This window comes from Thalia democratica, chromosome 1 (assembly GCF_965202585.1).
Source record: "Thalia democratica chromosome 1, ktThaDemo2.hap1.1, whole genome shotgun sequence".
Lineage (NCBI taxonomy): Eukaryota > Metazoa > Chordata > Thaliacea > Salpida > Salpidae > Thalia > Thalia democratica.
The window spans coordinates 16,011,169-16,032,380 of NC_139165.1; the positions used below are offsets into that span (position 1 = coordinate 16,011,169).

General features: G+C 23.8%; 1 protein-coding gene across 1 annotated transcript; it reads right to left on the reverse strand.

The window, feature by feature from the left end:
* Positions 1-10,452: 10,452 nt before the first annotated feature.
* On the reverse strand, positions 10,453-14,881 carry LOC145846794 (uncharacterized). The gene is made up of 4 exons (XM_082953423.1): positions 14,574-14,881; positions 13,764-13,890; positions 12,060-12,351; positions 10,453-11,772 (listed from the first exon to the last, which is right to left on the reverse strand). Exons 1-4 carry the CDS (start codon positions 14,839-14,841, stop codon positions 11,251-11,253), a joined length of 1,209 nt encoding a protein of 402 aa, XP_082809549.1. The 5' UTR covers positions 14,842-14,881; the 3' UTR covers positions 10,453-11,250.
* Positions 14,882-21,212: the final 6,331 nt, after the last annotated feature.

Consider the following 21,212-nt stretch of genomic DNA (forward strand, 5'->3'; position numbering starts at 1 on the left):
TCCCTTTATTAAATAAATCATTTTATCTTGTTTTATTGTATTACTTATATCTATTTTAAGTTATATGGTTTTATATGGCGTAAGTGTATACCTAATAAAGTTCAGACTTTAAAAAATGATTATTATAAAATTCCATCAGAAAGCTTCTAGTAGAAAGTAATTATGTCTTTTCTTTTTATTTAACTAGCAAATAGTATTTTTAGTTATGTTATACAAAATAGGTTCTTATGTAAGCATATAAATGACTAAAAGTACTGATAATTTACATGTTAATGTACATTTATAGTTTATATACTTTTTTTAAGTGAGGTTAACAAAAAAAACAAAAAATATACTATGAATTAGCTAAAATATAAAGGATAAAATTTTAAAAAGCTAGTTTAGATCAAAATCCTTTCAGATCACTACTGACTCGTGTAAAAAAATAATGTGTAAGCTATAAAAATAATAATTTATATTTTAAAATAGGTCATTTAATTACATTCAATCACTCATGGTTTTATTGACAAAATAATATTGATATTGATAATAATATTGAATGTGAATTACATCAAATTTAATTAAAAGAAAATAAGTTGATTAAATTTGTTGTAATTCACATTCTTATTAATTATTTTTTTTCTTTTATCAATTTTTTATCTTGGAAATGGCCGAGGCAAATAATAGTGTAGTATACATCATTTTGATTTGGGACCAAATCGTAAAAAAATATTAACATTAATTATAAAAGAAACATTAAAGAGTTTAAATAACATGCAAACTAAGGGAAAAATAAAATAAAATATAAAATAAAAATATTTATTTTCAGTTTTAATACCATATGATGATAAAAAACAAAAAAAAACTTTATTTTTGGAGAGACCCAATGAAATAATTCCAACCCCAAACCAAATACTTTTTTTAAATTAAAGACAAAGGTGCGTTCTCTAAAATAAAAAAAAATATTTTTAGATAGCTTTTAAGATAAAGAAAATAATTGACATTAAAGTTTTATGTTTTTTGAAAAACTAATAAATTTGCCTATAAAATTACCTTATGCTCGTGTAATATCTTAGTTATTTTGTATCAATTGCTTTAATTATGTATTCTCTATGTTCCTTATTTAAAACATTATTTTATATTTCTTTTTTACTACTTACTTAAACTATTTTTTTAGAAGCTTGGTTATGTATAGCTTTTAAGTTATACCTAACAAAACTTATTAAATTTAGAATATTTACACTAATGGTCATTATTTAAATTTTCTAAGAAAGATTCTTTCAATGGTATTTAGTTCACTTTGTTAAATTTAGTCTCAAATTCAAAGGCAAAAAAAGAAACTAAAATAAATTTTGTTAAGTAAGCTTATGATGTTTTAGATTTTACCACTTTAAGTATTTTAAATATCTTTAGACAGTTGATTTAGTTGATATAAAGATAAAACAGCTATAATTAGTGATTTTAAAATTTTACCATGCCTGCTACTGATTCTTATATAAAAATGAAGCATAAATTAAAAAAATCATCTTTGATAGTCTGTAAACTATAAATTTAGTTTATTTAACTGTATTCATAAAGTTATGTTTCTAGTAATAAAAAAAAATATACTAATAATCATAAGACATTCTTATATTAATTTTTAACTATTTATTAAACTTTTATTGAACTTTTAATTCTACTTTGTATTCTACTCGTTGCTATTAAAGAGTTAGAGTATTATTTTCTTTACAAACTTTTAGTATCAATTGTACTTAATTACTATCATTACATTATCAGACAGAGTTAAATTAAATGCTACTATTATAAAGTTTATGTTCTATAAGCTTTATTGCGACACACATATAAAGCTTAACATAGAACTAGTGGAACGCTAATATTAAAACCTGCTCTTTATGAATCTAAAAAAGTCCATTTTACTAAATTCTAGAAATGTTCCAGTATTGTATACATTTAGATAAATTTTAAATTGTTAGTTTCATTCAGTTAAAGCAGAGCTACTAATAACAGCTTAGTTGTCCTGTAATGATTGCTTTACAATTTTTATTTTTTTCTACATATTTCTTCAATTAAAAACTTCATTTTGTCTTCCTTACTTTTGGTACTTACTTTAGTATTTAGGGTATTCGTTTTTTTATAGATTTTTATTTATATCAATGAAATTTAATAGTTTGAAAAACATTCAGAATAATAATTATAATTAAAATTTATTTGTAAAGCTTTCTGTAAACACAAAAAGAAAAAAAATATATTAAGTAGCAAATGGGCCTAAATTTCATGTAACATAAAACAAGTTAATATTGAAAAGAAGTTGACAAAACTGTTGTTTTTATTTACTTTGCCTTTTTAATTTTGTTCTTCATTTAAAAAGAAAAAATAATAATAGATACAAACATAGTAAGCCACAAGAATTAAAAAAAAAAAGAAATCTAGTTATAAAGCATTCTTAATTAGATATTGCTAATATTTTAAAACAATCAATTAAAGAAATTTAATTATTTTTATTTATTACATTAAAAATTCTAAGAATTACATTATAATTTATTAATTTAATACATTAGAATTAATTGTGTTTGCTTACCTAAATAGGTACTTATAAACAGTTGATTATTTTAATAACCAAAATAACAAAATAAATAATAACTAATAATTAATAGTAATTATAAATGATTAAAACTACTTATCTATTATTGCACAACTTTTAACTAATAATTAAAACTAATTAAAAATGATTAAAACTACTTATCTACTATTGCACAACTTTTAACTTATAATTAAAACTAATTAAAAATGATTAAAACTACTTAGTTCTACTTCCTTTCAACATAACAATATTTTTGTAATGTTTAATTTTTTTAATAATATGCTTAACTTTACTTATTGTATTAAATGCATTTTAAACAATCAGTTGTGTATAACAGAGCTCGAAGTAAGGAATAATAAGTTAATAAAATTAAATTTATCAGTTTAATTTAATTATTAGTGACAGTTTTTGTTTTCTTGAGACTTGAGACTCAACATATGGATTGAATAACATTACAAGGAGTTACAAAATTATTTTAGTTATTTTTTAAATGTTTAAAATAGAAACTTCATGCTTACAGAAAGTAATTCTTTTTCTAGACTAAATACATATGTTACTAAAAATAAGCTTTAATATTTATTTTAATTAGTTCACAAAAAGTACGTTTGTAGGTGTTTGCCAAACTTGAATTAAACATTGAAGTAATGTTTAATATGTAATGTTTCAGACAACGTACTTGAATTGTGTTTATTGCATGTTTTATGAATTCTTTATAATCTCATTTAATACTTTAACTACTTACCTACTATTACACAACTTTTAAGTAATAATTAAAACTAATTAAAAATGATTTAAACTACTTAGTTCTACTTCCTTTCAACATAAAAAATTTTTAGTAATGTTTAATCAGAAATAATATGCTTAACTGTACTTATTGTTTTAAATAAATTTTATACAATTAGTTGTGTATAACAGAGCTTGAAGTAAGGAATAATAAGTTAATAAAATTAAACTTAACAGTTTTATTTGATTATTAGTGACAGTTTTTGTTTGCTTAAGACTTGAGAACATATGGGTTGAATAACATTACAAGCAGCTACAAAATTCTTTTAGTTATTTTCTAAATTTTTAAAATAGAAACTTCATGCTTACACAAAGTAATTATTTTTCTAGACTAAATACATATGTTATTGTAAATAAGCTTAAATATTTATTTTAATTAGTTCATAAAAAGTAAGTTTGTAGGTGTTTGCCAAACTTGAATTTAACATTGAAGTAATGTTTAATATGTAATGTTTCAGACAACGTACTTGAATTGTGTTTATTGCATGTTATGCATTCTTTATAATCTCATTAAATATTTTAATTACTTACCTATTATTACACATTTTTGAACTAATAATTAAAACTAATTAAAAATTATTAAAACTACTTAGTTCTACTTCCTTTCAACATAAAAAAATTTTAGTAATGTTTAATTATTTTAATAACCAACATAACAAAATAAATAATAATTAATAATTAGTACTAATTATAAATCATTAAAATTACTTATATACTATTGCACAACTTTTAACTAATAATTAAAACTAATTAAAAATGATTTAAACTACTTAGTACTACTTCCTTTCAACATAAAAAATTTTAGTAATGTTTAATCAGAAATAATATGCTTAATTGTACTTATTGTATTAAATGCATTTTATACAATCAGTTGTGTATAACAGAGCTTGAAGTAAGGAATAATAAGTTAATAAAATTAAATTTATCAGTTCAATTTAATTATTAGTGACAGTTTTTGTTTTCTTGAGACTTGAGACTAAACATAAGGGTTAAATAACATTACAAGGAGGTATAGAATTCTTTTATTTATTTTTTATATGTTTTAAATAAATCTAAAATAGAAACTTCATGCTTACAGAGAGTTTATATTGTTTTTTTTTCCTAGACTAGATACAGACGTTATAAAAAATAAGTTTTAATATTTATTTTAATTATTTTACAAAAACTGCGTTTGTAGGAGTTTGCCAAACTTAATACAGATTTATGGCGTTTGTACGATTCTCAAACTACACAACCATGTTCTAAAAAAGTAGTTTAAATGACTTTTTAAATTTATTTTAAATGATTCACATTATCCATTGCAAATAAATTTATTGTAATTTTTTTTATTTCTAAATACATTGTAAAATTCTTATAATAAGTGTGTATAAGATCTTGTTTGTAAATTTTAATGTTACTGAATTTATTCAACTTTTCTTTGTAAAATTTGTAATTTGTTAAATAAATTTGTGCTATAAACTATTTTTAATTTTTCAGAAACTCAGTTAAAAGCATTTAAAGCCAATGTATCATTTAAAATCAAAACTGTCTGACAAGCCTAGAATCTCTGAGCAATCTATCGAAAGTATCAAAGATATTATGCTAAAAAGCATGAATACAAACACAATTCACTTTCATAATGATATTGATGACGAAAGTAACAAAGATAGATTTAAGGTTAGAATAATTTATTTTTTCAAGTGTTCGACGAAACTTATTTTTAACTGTAAAAACAGTTATAATGAAATTATGAACTTCACTACTATTTTGTTTTAGTCAAATCACATTAATTTATGATATATATAATATTATATATATGATTTGTATTAAAAATAAAGGCTCTTAACGTAAAAATAAAAAATATGTTTAGTTTTAGTGTTTAGTTAAAGCTAGTTATAAGTCTATATTATAAATTAGTTATTATTAAAAACAAAACATCTAAATGATTACAAACAAATTACAAAAAAATAGATTATCAAAGAAAACATCGTGAATAATAGGAAATACAGTCTAATTACGTGTAGTTACAATAGAAAAAAGTATTATCTGAAAGCAAAACTAATAAATTCATTAGATGCTAAAACGAATAAAGAAAAACCTAAAGTAAGAATTGCCTTATATAAAGTTTAACTGACATTCCTTGATAGTTGTTCGTATTGTTTAAACAACTCAAACACAAATTTGAACATGCTAAAACTTTATATTAGATACAGTTACTTAGTTTATAGTCTAAAAATTTAAAGATATAATTTTAAATAAGTGTTTATTAATATTTTAAGTCGAACCAGTGAACAACTAAAACATAGTTTTACCAATTGATGTACATAATATTGGTTAATATTTAGCAAATAGTAAACATTTTATTAATTGTGTAAGGTTTTAGATAGTCTAATAACCAATTCATTTCAAATTTTCCACTAAAAACACGCAAGTAAATCTTAAAAAAATACTCATAATTTCAATATTCGAACTTTAAAAATTTGTAAAAGTTTTTTATTATTTTCAGCAGCAGAATAACGAGCATTGTTGTTATATAAATGCAATAAAGACAAAATCAAGTCAGAGTAGTTGGACAGAATTGAAATTCCAGAGCGAAAATGAAAACATTTGTCGGAATGTGAATCAGAAATATGTAAGTTTTAAAAATACCTGAAGATATAAACAGTATTTTATATATAATTTACAGAAAATTTCAAAGTCTGTTTCAGCTGTACACTAGTTAAATAATTGTTTAAGTCAAGTAAATAAAAACTTTATCTGTTAGTGTATTTTTTGGGTAAATGACTTAAACAAAATTTCAGATGCAGAGTTGTGACAACTGCTGTAATTCACAATCAATGAATACAAATAACAAGACCAAGTCAGAAGTAAAAAAAGAACACAAAATTGTTTGTCAAACAACTGAAACTCAAGAAGAAACAACGAACAAATATACCATAATAGATTACGCTGTATTTATTTTGATAATATTTATGGTCCTTTATTACTTTTATCTTATTGTTACAACCAATTTGGGTGGTTTCATGGCCAACAAAGCAATAAGTGAAGTAGCAAGTTGTGTGAATATTAGAATATGTTCCTTGAGCAATTTTACAAAAAAAGTAGAGAAATTCATAAAAACGCTCAGCTTGTGTTTCAACTCTAGATGGTGCAAATACCTTGTCGAGATGGCATGTCCTTCAATAACATCAGCTTTAGTTTGCAACGCCATTTACTTTGCAACGACACTTCTTCTGTTACTTGGAAACTTTGCTCCATCGACGTACTTGGAATTTGTCGTGACTGCATTTGTTAGCTTGGTGTTGTGCACTTGAACGCCAAAATAACCAAGAAAATCTGGTTTGATACAAGAGTCCATTAATATGACAGGAAACAAGACTTTTATTATCAATTTCCATCTTGCTTTGTGAAATTATAACTTTAAAAATAAAATAACAAAAATAATATATTTTGTAGTTTTTCTAACAATTTTAGGGAGTTCTTTTAGGGGAACTAAAATAACAAAAATTAATATTATATGTAATATTTTCCTAATTCTTAATGAGTTTCTTTTACTTATTTAAAAATTTAATATATGGTAAATTACGACTTGTTTCATTTAAATTGAAACTTAAAACAAGTTTAAAGCTTACATGAAAAAAATTTTTATTCGTTTTAAAATTCTTAAGTGAGGTAAGTCTACTAAATAAAAAAAAATGTTTTATAATTATAAGTTTTTTTTATATTATTGCTTTACTATAAGTATGTCACTTTTTAAACAAATACACAGTTAAAAAAGACTTTTTGTTAGGAAAATCTTTAAATTTGATTAAAAAACGTTTTTTAACAAAAGTGAGGTTTTTGAAATTAAATCAATTTTTTTTTTAACTATTCACACACGAATGGAAAAAATTGACTTAAACTGGTAAAAGGTTTTTTTAATGAGAGTCGGACTATAAGATGACTTTTATTTTAAATACTCACAAAATACTCTGAAAATATTTTTAGTACAGTTTAGTAACAATTAAATCTATAAGTTGAATAAAAGTTTTATAATCAGGTCTAAGTGAATTAAAACACAGTAAGTTTATCAGTTTCTAAAATATAAGTCTTTTAAGTAAAATAAATGCTAAAAAACGTTTCAACTACCCTATAATAAGCCTTTTTGAGCATAAAAGACAGTATTTGGTAACAACAGCAATTTAAAAACTTTATAAAACATCCTAAACAGAACCCTTATAGTAAATTAATGGCATAAAATTATAATGCTAGTAGTTTTAGTATTTAAAACTAAAAAAATAATAATTTCATATTTATAAAAAAGATAAAAACACCGTAAAACGACCTGACTGTATTTTTTTTTTACATAAGTGACAAAAATAGTTCAAATACGGAAATTAAGCAGATTTATTGAAAACAATTGACTTTGCATAAATGTAGTTAACATTTACATCCAAATTTTCTTAATCAAAAAAATAAGCCTTTTTTTTCAAAACAAACATACTAAAACAAGTTCTCGTCAGTGTGATACGATTGTGAGAAATTAAAGAAAATTTAAAGATTTACAGCCGTATAATTAAATAAGAAATTATTTAATTAAGCAATAAATAAAACAAAAAAGTAACTAAGAAGAAATAATATGAACAAGGATGATTAAGTTTAATGGAACGTTTTGAGCTCGCTAGGTCACCCGTTTTACTGATGCAAGTTTAATAGAGTTTAGATAAGAAGTAAATAAAGAGCAGTCAAGAAATTCCTGATGTAATGTCAAATAAGGTTTAGAATGTTGATATACAAACTAGCCTATAGAGTTTGGTAGGGGAATTCTAGCCACAGCCTGCTGCAGTAAACATGTTATTCCAGAAAAGACAACTATATTGTTTTCAAGTATTATGTTTTTTTTTAATAATTTTGCTTTATATAAGTTTTTTTATTTACATTCAAATTGGTTTGTTTCATACATTCTTCAAGTATATTCCTGTTAGATTAAATATTGTTTGAAATTTTTGACTCTATATTTGAAGTATTTTCTAAAGTGTGATATTATTTATAAATTGTTAGTGTTTGCAATTGTTCTTTAATACTTGAAGTTCAGTCATTGTCTTGCCTAGTTTTATATAGGGTAATCTATATAAAATCTATATATTGACCTTAAGTATCGTCTAATATAAGTTTAAAAAAAAAGTTATGTTTAAATTCAATTGTGATTTATAGTACATTTGTATACTTCACTATAATAAACCTATGTAAGCTAAGTAGGTACAATAAAATGACACTTATAGTACTATATCATTAAAAATAGATATTAAGATAAATATGTTTTTAAGTAATGTTTTAGCTGAACATAATTAAAAATAGAACATGTTTAAATAATAGTGATTTTCTTTTTATTAAGATATCTAAAACTTAAGATAAAGTTTTTTTTTACCTTATACAGTTTTTTGTGCAATAATATCATCCAAATTTGAGTACAGCTAGATAAAGTAATTAAAAAAAATGTGTTTTATTCTTCTTTGTACTTTTCTTATACACAACTCAAACCTAAACTAAAAGTAAATAAAAAAATTACAACACTTTAGTTCTACTTTTTTCAAGAAATTAATTTCTTAATTTCAGTAGAAGTATTAAATCAGTAATATAATATTAATTAAATTGTACTTTTTACAGGTTATGCATTTTTTATAATCAGTTGTAGTAAACAAAGCTGGTAGTAACAGTTAGATAATAGCTATGTTGTTAATTTATTATTTTAAATACAATAAATGCAATTATTTTTCTTTTGTTTTTAATTACTCATATGATTACCGATTGGTATTACAGGGTTTTAAAGTTAATTTAAGTAATATATTATAAACTTTAAAATCGAAATTTCATGTTTACAGAAAGTTTTTACTTAATTATTTTAATACTCAGATATAAACGTTTTCATTAACAAACTATAAGCATGTGTTTTAATTACAAATCTTAGTTTACAAACGTTATGTTTTTTTAATGTTGACTATATTTTTCTAACTTCTTTTAAATAAAAAGTAAAATTATTTTTTTTGTTTTAAATGTTTGTTACATTATGTTATATACTGTCAATAATCTTGTTGTAAAATATTTAGTGTTATAATAAATTATACAAGACTCAAAAACAACTTTTCAAAATTTAATTTTAAATATTTTATGTTAATGGTATAAGACAAATCTGTTTAGTAAACTTTTTATTGTAATAGTATATCAAATTGCAATAGATAACATTTTAAATTTTATGGTTAGTTTTGAGCTAAAATCCAAGTTCATCCAAGCTCGCATGGTAAAGTGTTATACTGATGCAATATAAGATAAGGAGAAAATAAATAGCAGATAAAAATTCCTGGTGAAAATGTTGAATAAAATTAAGAACGTTGCTTTATAAAAGCAAAAAACCACAAAGAGTGGTTGCGGCTTTCTAGCCACAGCCTGCTGCAGTAAACATGTCATTCGAGAATAGACACTTATATTGTTTGATTGCTTTGTGTAAAGTATTTATTTATTCATGTTTTATTATCATAAATATTTTTTTATTTTAGTTTTAAGCAGTTAATTCTCATTTTAATTCAAACCTACTTAAAGTAGTTTTACTTAGTTGATACAGATGGTAGTCCGCTGTTATCCTAGTTTGTGAACTATAGATTGTTTGAATAGTCATTTACTTTAAACTTGTGTTTTAAATGAGAACTCTTAATTTCTTTTGTTTAAGAGTATTTTTTCTATGTATCAAACTTTAAACAGTTATAGTAATTGTAATTTTTAATTGATTCAAAATTTTTCATAGACAAAAATTTAGAACTAAGGTTTTAAAACACATAAAGCAAAGTTTATAACCTGAATACCAGAAAAACTATAAGTTACAATCTTTTACTGGTTCATTATGGTAAAAAAACAGACTAGTAAATAAAAACAGACTAGTAAATAAAAACAGACAGCGTTTATCATAAGTAAACTTTTGTTGTTTTATTTATTTAAATACTTTTGTAAAAATTTGCCAGAAAAACTAGAAGGTCATCCTAACAATATATTAATATACAGTACAGTTTTTTTAATTTTTTTAATCTACATGAAGTTTAATAAACAGTAGACTGGAGTTTATGTAGCTTATTTAAAAATCTTATAAATGACAAAAAATATGTATTCACATAAGCTTTTATTACGAAAAAAAAAAACCATTTATAAGCAACTTGAAAAGTAACTTAGTATGTCATTAATTTAGTACTTAAGAAATTGAAACTCACTAGACCTTTTATAGAAAAATCTAGTTAAAAATTTTCTTATAAATACCATTAGCGTTCTTTTTAAATTTAAACGTATTTTAAACCACATATAAGTTTTAAACTTTTTGTTTAAAATAAAAGTTAAACTGTTTGAGTGTTCAACAAATTAAAGCTTACATAGAGCTTTGTGAAGAAGACAATAAAATAAAATAGTTAAATTTATAAACTTTGCAGTTATAATTTTTCAAGCTTAAAGCTTTTCACTTTAAAAGATTTTGCAATGAAAAAAAGCAATTGTTTCAATAACTAAGTCTAATTATACTTACCAAGATTTATCTAATACAAATTTCTTTAAACACCAACACTCAACAACTAAGTTAAAATTTAAACTACTTACATATTCAAATGATGTTTTATTACTATAAAATTTTTCGTCACTCTCGTTGAAAAACCAATACGAAAACAGCTATGTCAAATTATAAGTCGGAACAATCGAAATAGATAAATAAATATATATGTCATTCTATATTATTATTTTGTGTGTTTTTTTTTTTTGATTTTTTATTGGTCAGTTTGTAATAAGTTAAAACAAAATAATATAAAATAACTAAAGGGAAAAAGACTGTTATATTTTGAATTTTACATGTGCTTAAAAGATTGTGAAACACCAAATTACAAAGGTTCACTAAAAAGTTAAATTATTTTGCAGACATCTTAAAAGTTGCCCTTATGCATGCTTTGCACACCCTTATCGTTGAAATTAATATTATCAAAGTTGTTTGAAGTATCTTGGTTCAGTTTGACTATTGCAGGCTCCACAACGTCTTTTTCTTCACCCTTTTCATCCTGATCTTCATTAACATATACATCTTCAACGTCTTCTTTTTGATCATCATTTACTTCGTTTGGAGTCAACGCAAAATTTTCATTCTCATCATTATTTTCATTTCCAGCTTCCTTATCTTCGCCTTCACAAACATCATCATCATTGCTGTCTTCATCCTCTTCTACTTTTCCTTCATCTCCGTCCTTGTCATTTTGGTCCTCTTGATCGTCATTTTCATTTGGAAGTAAACCCTCCCCAATAACTTCTCCCAGCAACGAGAGCATGGGGATCTCTTCAACTAGTTGCTGTGGCAACGCGGATCCGTCCCCCACAAACTCCATGTGCTTGTGGGCCCCGTCTTTGTCTTCGCCGTCGAACTCGATTATCATCTCAACTCCGCCGAATGGCATCTGCAAGTTAATAGATTTAAGTAAAATATCTTTTTTTTTGTACTTGTGCAATGTTTTGCGTGTATAAGAATTTTTATACTTTTTTTTACAGCTTTCTAGGTTGTTAATCTGGTAAACCTGGTAACCTTTAATAAAACGAATGATCAGAACTTCATATGAAGAAAATTCATAATTAAATAAGCAAAAAAAAAACATGTGTTGATATGGTAAAACTTAAATTTATAAATCAATTATTATATATTTATCAGTTTTAGCTATCAATATTGTGACTGTTGCGCTCAACAAACCTGAGTATCGCATTCGGGGCTTTTTTCTTCCTTCCTGCAGAACCGCTGACCCGTGAAAATGTTCTCCATGCAAATTAGATCACCTTGGCAACCGCCCACCTTCTCCCCACAAGTCTGACCCTCTTGACGTTGATTGAACGTTTCGTTTGTGACGCAATAACCGGTGACTGAGACGAATGACGTCATAGGGTCTGCGTCGTGTTGGCAACGGAGATCTTCCCGGCAGGTTCCAGTGACGTCACCGCACTTTTCTCCCAGCTCGAGTGACGTCATTGCGGATTTATTGACGCACCTTTAAAGATTAAAATTTAATAATTCTTACTAAGTTTTAGACGGCATCCTTTTGTAACTTGCGGACCAATTTTTCAAGAAACGTACTTTTCATAAAATAGTTTTTTAGGGCTGAAAATATTTAAAATTAATATAGTGAGTAGTTTAAAAATAAAAATCTAAAATATAATATTACAAAATAAGCAGTAAATCAGCACTATTTAAAAGGGGGTAGCTGTCTAAATTACACGAGCGTACAAAGTTGTACGAGGTGACAAAATTGCACGAGTTCACAAAATTGCACGAAAATACTTTTGCACGAGGAGATAAAATTGCACAAAGATAAAATTACACGAAGATACTGTTGTACGAGCAGACGAATTTGCACGAAGACAGTTTAGCTTTTTTTTTTCATTTTTTAAAAATTTCGTTTTATGTAGTTTTTTTTACTATTACTGTTACCCCTAACCCTTACCTTCGATCTGTAAGTTATTTTTTTAATTGTTTTTTTTAACTATTTTTTTTTGTTTTTATTATTCTTTTTTTTTTACCTTTTATTTTCTTTACTATCATTGTTACCTCTAACCCTTACCCTCGGTCAGTAACACTTTTTTTAGATTACTTTTTAGTTTAATTTGCTTCTTTTTTGTTTTTATTTTTTCTTTAATTTTTTACTCACGTGCAAAAATGTAACTCGTGCAAAATTGACCCTTGGTCGTCTTTGTGCAATTTAGTTCCTTGCGCAATTTTAGCTTTTTGCAAATTTATATATTTTGTCTTCGTGCAATTAAGATTCGTTCCCATTTAATGGTAAGTATTAAATTAAGAGCCTAGTTGTAAGTTTTTATTGCAAAACCTTTTTTTTATGTTTTTTAAAAAGTGTGGTTTTAGCTAAATAAACCTTGTGGGTCGCATAATTTGGCTTTGAGGGCCTCATTTGGCCCGTGGGCTGCAGTTTGCCGACCCCTGTTTTAGACAACCTTTAAACTAAAATAAAAATAGAAAAATAAAAAGATAAATTTTAGTCGAAAAATTAGTTAAGAAATTACTACTAATTAGGACTTGTGTTTTTGTTTTAAAAGTTAAGCGGTTATTAGACTAGCAATCATTTTTGTAAATGTTATCTAATGTGTTGTAAGTTTTTAAGTAAACATATCTTATCTATTTTATTAATACTACAATTTTTATTTTTGTAAATATGTTTTAAAACTTTATAAGTTGTAATTTTATTAAAGTCAATTATATCTTGTTTTTTAAAGTTTTAGTTTAACAGTTTAAAGAAAACTAATCAAAAATTATGTTTTTAATATTTATGTTGTATAAATTTAAGTTAATTAAGTTTTGTTAAGTTTAGTCTTTTTTTAAAAGTAAAAATAAAAATTATCCAATCTATTATTGTTTAATATTTGATATTGAAATCCAATTATTTCAAACCTTCCCTTGTATTTGACGTCATCGTATTTACAAGTGAGTTCTTCCGGTTCGCATTCTCCATACCATTTACCGCAAACCTCGTTGATTGTGACGTAACAAGAAGGACACACGTCATCACGATCTTCATCTAAGTAATTGACTTATAATTCTAACAACTTTTCGATTAAGCTTCAAGAGTTCAAAGCTTATTTTGAAATAAAAAACATCCCTTAAGATAAAACCTTTATGCAAATTAATCTTTTAAACTCTTAAAGCTTTAATAGAAATGATAATTAAAACATTATTTTTTAAATTTATAGACAAAAACGTAGATAAACAAAAAAATACTTAAAATAAAAGCAAGTAAAATTAGCTTTAAATGCATAGAATAAACATTATAAACATTTTAAAACTTAATTGCAAAAATAATTTATTCATTTTATTCAAAGTTTATTAAAAATGAAAAAACAGTTTAATTTTCTTTTGAAAACTAGAAATATGAACTTGCTGTACAATAAACAGCATGCTCCAAACAAACATTTATCATATAGACTTGAAATAAACGGTGTTTGATGTTTTTTTAACCTAAACATTGGCTAATTATTGAAAGCTTGTTTAGTTTGAAAACTTTTAAATTTATTTTACAGTACAATAGAAAAATTTTATACTAAAACCAAATTAAAAACAGTATATACCTAAACTTATATTTTTTGCATTTGTTTAAAACCTTTAGCTTATAAAAAGTTGACATTATTTGGTTACTTAATATGTTGACAAAAAAAAACTTACGTTGTAAAACATGAATTAAAACATTTGTAAAAAAAAACAAACTTTTGTAAACTCCATGTTCACACGCTGCTACGTCACTGCAGTTTTTCGTCCACGCTTGCTTCATGACGTCATACTTCACTTCCGGTTCCCAACCGAGGAAATCCTGGTTCACGGGGGAAACCCCGATGTCGGAAATTATGTCGTTCAGCAGCCTCATGAACCCGAAACCGGGGTCCGTGCTCGTGCTCATGGAGCCACCTAGCGGCATCAGCATCGGGAAGGGGAAAGCCCCGGATATGAGTGTGGTGAGTAGTAGGAGTTTTAACATTTTTGATTTTATCACGTTTTTAAATTTTCTAAAGTTAAAATTGCTTTTGCTTTTGTTTAACTTTATTGAAACCACTTTATTTTTTTTATTTATTAGAAATATATCTTAAAAAGTATTGTTCTTAAAACAGTTTTATTTTTTTAATATAACTCTTAATTTATAACTGTTTTTATGAGTGTAGTGTGTAGTACAATTTTCAACATTTTGTTTTTATCATGTTTTAAAAATTTTCTGAAGTTAATATTGCTTTGGCTTTTGTTGAACTTTATTAAAACCACTTTATTTATTTAATTTATGAGCAATGTATCTTAAAAGTATTTTTAAGCAGTTTAAAAATCTTTGCTATAAGTGTTGATTCATTACTGTATTTATGAGTGTGGTGAGTAGTAGGAGTTTTATTTTTTTTTTATCACGTCTTAAAATTTTTTAAAGCTTATATTGCTTTGAACTTTATTGAAAGAACTATAATAGTCTTTTTAATTAGTGATATATATAAAAAAGTATTGATAAAACAGTTATATTGAAAATTTGTGCTTAAATTGTTAATTTTTAACTCCGGCTGCAGTTTTTTCAAGTTTGATATTTTGTTGGCCCCGTTTAATGTTATTTTTTTTAAATATTGTATTTAAAATTAAAGCAATATTAATATATTTACAAATTTAATGTGCTTATTAGCGCTGTTTTTTAAATAATTGCTTTTGTTGAAAATTCTTAATCAAATTTTATGTTAAAATTAAGAGTGGCATAAAAATTGAAATAAATCATAGTTAGAAATTTGCAGAGTTTATATTTACAAATTTTTACAAAACCTACTTTTAAACACAAACTATACAAAATATAAGTTGACGTTAAACTATTTTGACCATGTTACAAACCAAAAATTTTTAAAGTAAAAATGATATTAGTTTAACTTAGGTTATATAAATTCATTTTAAAAAACAAATACTTATTTTAAACTTGGTAGTATAGGAATTTTTTAAATGCAAACTTTCATTTAGTGTTTTAGTTTATGCTATTTTTATGTTAAAATGTTTTAAGCATAACTTAAAAGTTAAATCCTATTAATATTCTAGATTGTTAAATGCATGCAAGTAAAAAGTTTCATTACTCTATGAAATAAAAGAAAAAATACAGTAAAATAGATCTAATCACTGTCGATTGAAAATTTGATTTAATCTTTAACAAAATTATCTTTCCTAATTCAAACACATATCTCTAAATTTTTCAAAAATAGCTAATAAAGTTAAGCTTTCATGTAAAAAAATAAAATTATTTTAATAGCTTAAAAATAGTTGCACTTGTTTTAACTTTATAAACAAAACTTATATGTAAATATCTATAAGTTATTATGTTTTAACTTGTATTCATACTTATGGTGAAAATAAATTTACTTTCGAGTTTATCTCTAAAACTAAAGCTTTTAATAATTTAACACAGTTAACTTTTACTGCAGTATAGCGGTTAAAATAAAAAGTAACAAAAATAAAGTTAAAATGTAAAAATAAATACCAACGCTAGTTTTTTTAGATTTCAGAACCTTTAAACACTTTGTAAATTTAAACTTTCTTCAAACTTTTCACAATATAAAGTACTTTAGTAGAACTACTTTTAAAATTTATGAATACTTAAAATAGTTTAACTCTTTTAATGTACCAAAATTTGTTTAAAGTTTATAACTCATTTTAACTATAATTGTTTGATTGTATTAATTTGAATTTATTTATTTTATCGTATATTTAAGTTTATTAAAACAATAGATAACGACTAGCAATTGTCTTTTTTCATTTGAAAAAAAAATTACTGGTAAAAAAAATTTAATATTTAAAACAACTTTGTAACAACTCAGAATGACAGTTTTTAAAATATTTTTTATGCACTAAAAAGAAAAATACTTACTTAATAAAAAAAGCAAAAAGTTTAAACTTAAAGTTATACAATAAACTAAAAAAAATTATTTTAATTTTTTTTTTTTTCTACCTCATTGCTTTTCCTAAATTTGTACTTTAACTTTTATAGCCGTTCAAAATAACTCATTTGCACTACTTCTTATATCGAAACATTAAAAAAAATAAAGTTTATTCTTTCTAAAACTAAATAAACTAAAGGTTTGATTTAATAACTTATAGCTACAGCTACATTTTGCTTTGCTATTATACTAAACCTGTGTTAATTTTAACGGAAAAGTTTCAAAAATATTGACTTTTTATGATTAAATCGCTTTGAAAAGCTCTTGTTGAGTGGTATGACGTCACAAAAGTTTGAGGGGTTTTTAATGACAATGTCAATATTAAATGAACGCGAAAATCATCATTTAATGTTTTGTAATTATGACATGTGACTTTTTAAACGTTATTTAATTTGTTGGAAAATACGAAAATGATGTAATTGTAAACGATAGAGGAAAAACGTGTGTTACTTGTATTATAAAGTTTCAAACATTTGATATACGGTTGAACTAGTTGAACTTTTTATAAATTAATTTTGATAAGCTACTAATTCTAAACTATTTAGTAGACTTAATAAAGTATATATAAATTATAATTTTTACTAAGCTTAACTAAAAAATAAGCAACTCATGGATTATATAAGTTGAATTTATAGTAAGTTTTCGTTAGTGCATTTTCATTTAAACAATTAAGCTTGTGTTAAGATTTTTTACTTAAGTTGTAATACTTATAAGGGGCTAGAACTGATTAATGGAGACTAGAGCTAGAACTAATTTATACTTTTTTTATAAAACAGTTTACATTATAGTTATTAAACTTTTATATAATAGTAATAAAAGTGATATAAAAATCTGTTTTCAAAGTTAACTCTCTTTAAAAAACTATAAATCAGTAGCTAGCTTAGATACATTTTCATTGTTAGTAAACTTCTTAAAAATGATGTTTTACGTAAACAAATAATAAATGCTTAAAATATATGCGAAAATCTTTATAATGAAGTTGTAAAAAACGTTGTACGACGATAAAAACTCTGCAGAAAATATAAATTAATATTTTGGTCTATATTAAGAAACTGGTTGAAATTTAATACATTAAACTATTAAATTAAATAGATATAATAAATAAATCTACATTAAATTTGATTAAGATCTTGTTTAAACTGTCACCTATGTTTAAATAAGAAATTATTTCAACATATAGTTTGTAGAATGTTTTCTTTAGTAAAAACAGATACCAAATGTAAAGTTAAATCGACTAAATTTTAAGTTAATCTGAACTTTTGTTTGTTTAATAGGGACTATTTTTAAGGAGTTGTAAACAAAGTCTTAAAAAAACACTTAAACATTCGAATTCCGATTGTTTTTTTTATTGTAACTAACAAAAGTAAAGATTTAAAATTAACCAGAGTCCTTAGAAAAGCTTTTAACACTTTTAATTGTGATATTAGCATCTGATTTAAGAACAATTTATTCCATAATTAATATAGTACATACAAAAACAAATAGATAAAAAAAATTAACAATATTTTACATGTTTATTAAAATTTATGGTCTATTACAAACATTTTCAGATATAGTAATTTTAAGGCGGGTAAATGTTCATTAGTATTATGACATAAAATTGACCCATAAAGTTGGTAGTGTGTTAAAGTACACTGTATATTTCGTATACTTTTATTTATTTTGATAAATGCAGTAATTGATATGACCTCTTAAAACTTACAAACTTACGGAGTAGTTGCAAATAAACATTACATTTCGGACAATATCATGGAAAATCAGACATTTAATTAAAAAGAAGAAAAGATCGAAGTAATTAAAGATTATAAAAACTGTTCGCATTTATTCACAAAATTTAGATTTAAAAAAATTATTTAGGTTAAATGCGATGTAATACTATGGTAAAGTATTCGGAAATTTACAAGCGGAATTTCGAAATTATATGGTTATATGTTTGTAAGTTAGTTAACTATATTGTTGAAAAGACGGTTAAATTTATAAACTGATCACATAATTAAGTTAATTTAAGCTAGTAAATGCTTGGAGTAACGTTTGCAATTTTTATATTCGACTACTATATAAAAAAATTGCATAAACTAAAGTTTATAAGTATAAATACCATCAACTTATTAATATTTTTACAAGATTAATAGATACTAAGAGCTTTTTTTGTTTTATAAAAGCAAGATAAACAAAGAAAAACAAAAAAAAAGCTGTAAACCAACTAAAATACAAAAGGTAATACATAAAAAAGCTAATAAAAGTGAGCATTGAAGCAAAAACTTTTTAGACCGCTAATAATTCGTACATAAATACAATAAAAAATGATGATTTGTTTCACACAATTAAACTTTTTTAATACCGTTAAAAAACTCATATTTTTTATAACGAAAAAGTACTTTACACATAAAAGATTGATTTAATTTTTTTTGTAAACTTAGTCTTTAAATTACTTACTATTCTATTAGTTTTAATTGTATATTTTGTAAATGATAATAAGTTTTCTACAATACGAACAGTTTTTATTTAAATAGTTGTTATATTTGTCAAACTTGATTTTAACTCCTTATCTTCTTATAACCATAATTTAAAAAGAAAACATTGATTTATAATTAGTTATATTAAGTAACAAAAAATAAATGAAATTTTGCTTTCTAACTTTTTGTTATATAACTTATTATTTTAGATATCTGTCAAGTTTTAAAACGGTCATTAAAACATTTTGTTTTTTTTACATATTAATCAGTTTTTAACTAATTTTTAGTAATTTTAGTATAAAGTAGTTAACTATTTTCGCTTAACTAATTAGCTGCAATAAACTGATTATTTATATTTAAAAATTAAGAAAAATAAGTCATAAGCTCTTTAAGATTTAAACATTTTCTAATTTTAATACTTACTTACGTATTACGTAATTTTCAAGCTTTAAAAGCCTTAGAAATGATAACAACAACGGTAATAAGTTTTACCTTTTTAAATGTTTCATAACAGATAAATTGCTCAATCTTTTACCTTTATAAGTTAAGCTAGTTCACTGATTTCATAACCTTGAATGGTAAATTCTAGTTCATAATGTTTTTTAAAACAGTTTATAAACAACGTTTAAACTAAACAATCGAGTAAAAAATGTAACAATGTATAAGAAAAACTCGTTAAAATTCATTTTTTATTTTAATTGTATTTTACATGTTTTGGCTTGGTTACTATTTTGTAGTTACAGAAGAAAAAAAGTGATACTTCATTTTAATTTTAAGTTTAAAAAACTATGTTTGTAAATTATTGTTAATATTTTAGTATTTAGTTTTGTTCCATTAATAGTGTTTTTAGTTAATTTGTGAGTGTTTAGTATTTTTGACAAGGGAATTTGTAAGGTCCGAAAGCGCTTTAATTGTAAAAGTTTTAACTAAAAATAACAATCTAATATACACTGTTCTTTATTTTTTTTAAAGGTTCACCTAATTATTAACTTTTACCTAGATTTTTGTTTTTTACCCAAACACAAAAATGAGGTCCACTCTACTAGCAAGGAACAATGTAGTAATGTCTATCAGACTTATTATTGAAAAAACTCTATTATCTTTGACTGTTCACATTGTACCGATTGAAAATATAATATTTTTTGTGCTAGTGCGTATGTCAGTGTTTATATAAGGTATAAAATAAGTAGTTTAGTATAGTTAAGTTTACCAGTTGCATTAATTTCTTTAACACTATAGACGTTATGCGGTCTAACGTAAATTCCTTACATTACACCACAATTAATTCTCTTGTATACATTAAATCAAAAATAAAATAAGAAGTTAATTCTATTCAAACCGTATATAAACTTGAAATGATGTTACTACAATAGTTATGTCAGACTGATTAATTGATATTCAAAAAAATTTAAAATTAATTAGTAGTTAATGCTTCAATACTGCACCACTTTAAATTGTCAAATGAATTTAAAGTAAATTAACTATTCTACTAATTAAACTTAATTCTACTTATTGTTTGAATAAGACAAATATAGAGTATTCAAAGTTACTAAGAACTATATAGTAATTTTAATTAATCGCTTATTGAAACTATATAAAAACTTCAATCAGAAATATTTTGGAAATAAAAGTGTTACACCAGAGCAAGGTCTCAGTTGTAACTATCTGAGCTAAGAGTAACATCTAAAAAAAATTTAAAAATTTTTGTTGTATTAACGAAACTTTAACTTTCAAATTGTATTTTTAGTTTAACAAAAATTTGTTTATAAATATTACTTAATAAATGATAGATGTTCAATGACAAAATTTTGTATAAAAATTTTGATTTTGAAACGAAGTTTGAGAAAATTGTTTAACTTAATGTAGTTCTTCATAATTAGTTTTTAGTGTAAATTACTCGTATTCAAAGTTCGTAAAATAAACATGAAACCTTAAGTTATATTTCAATA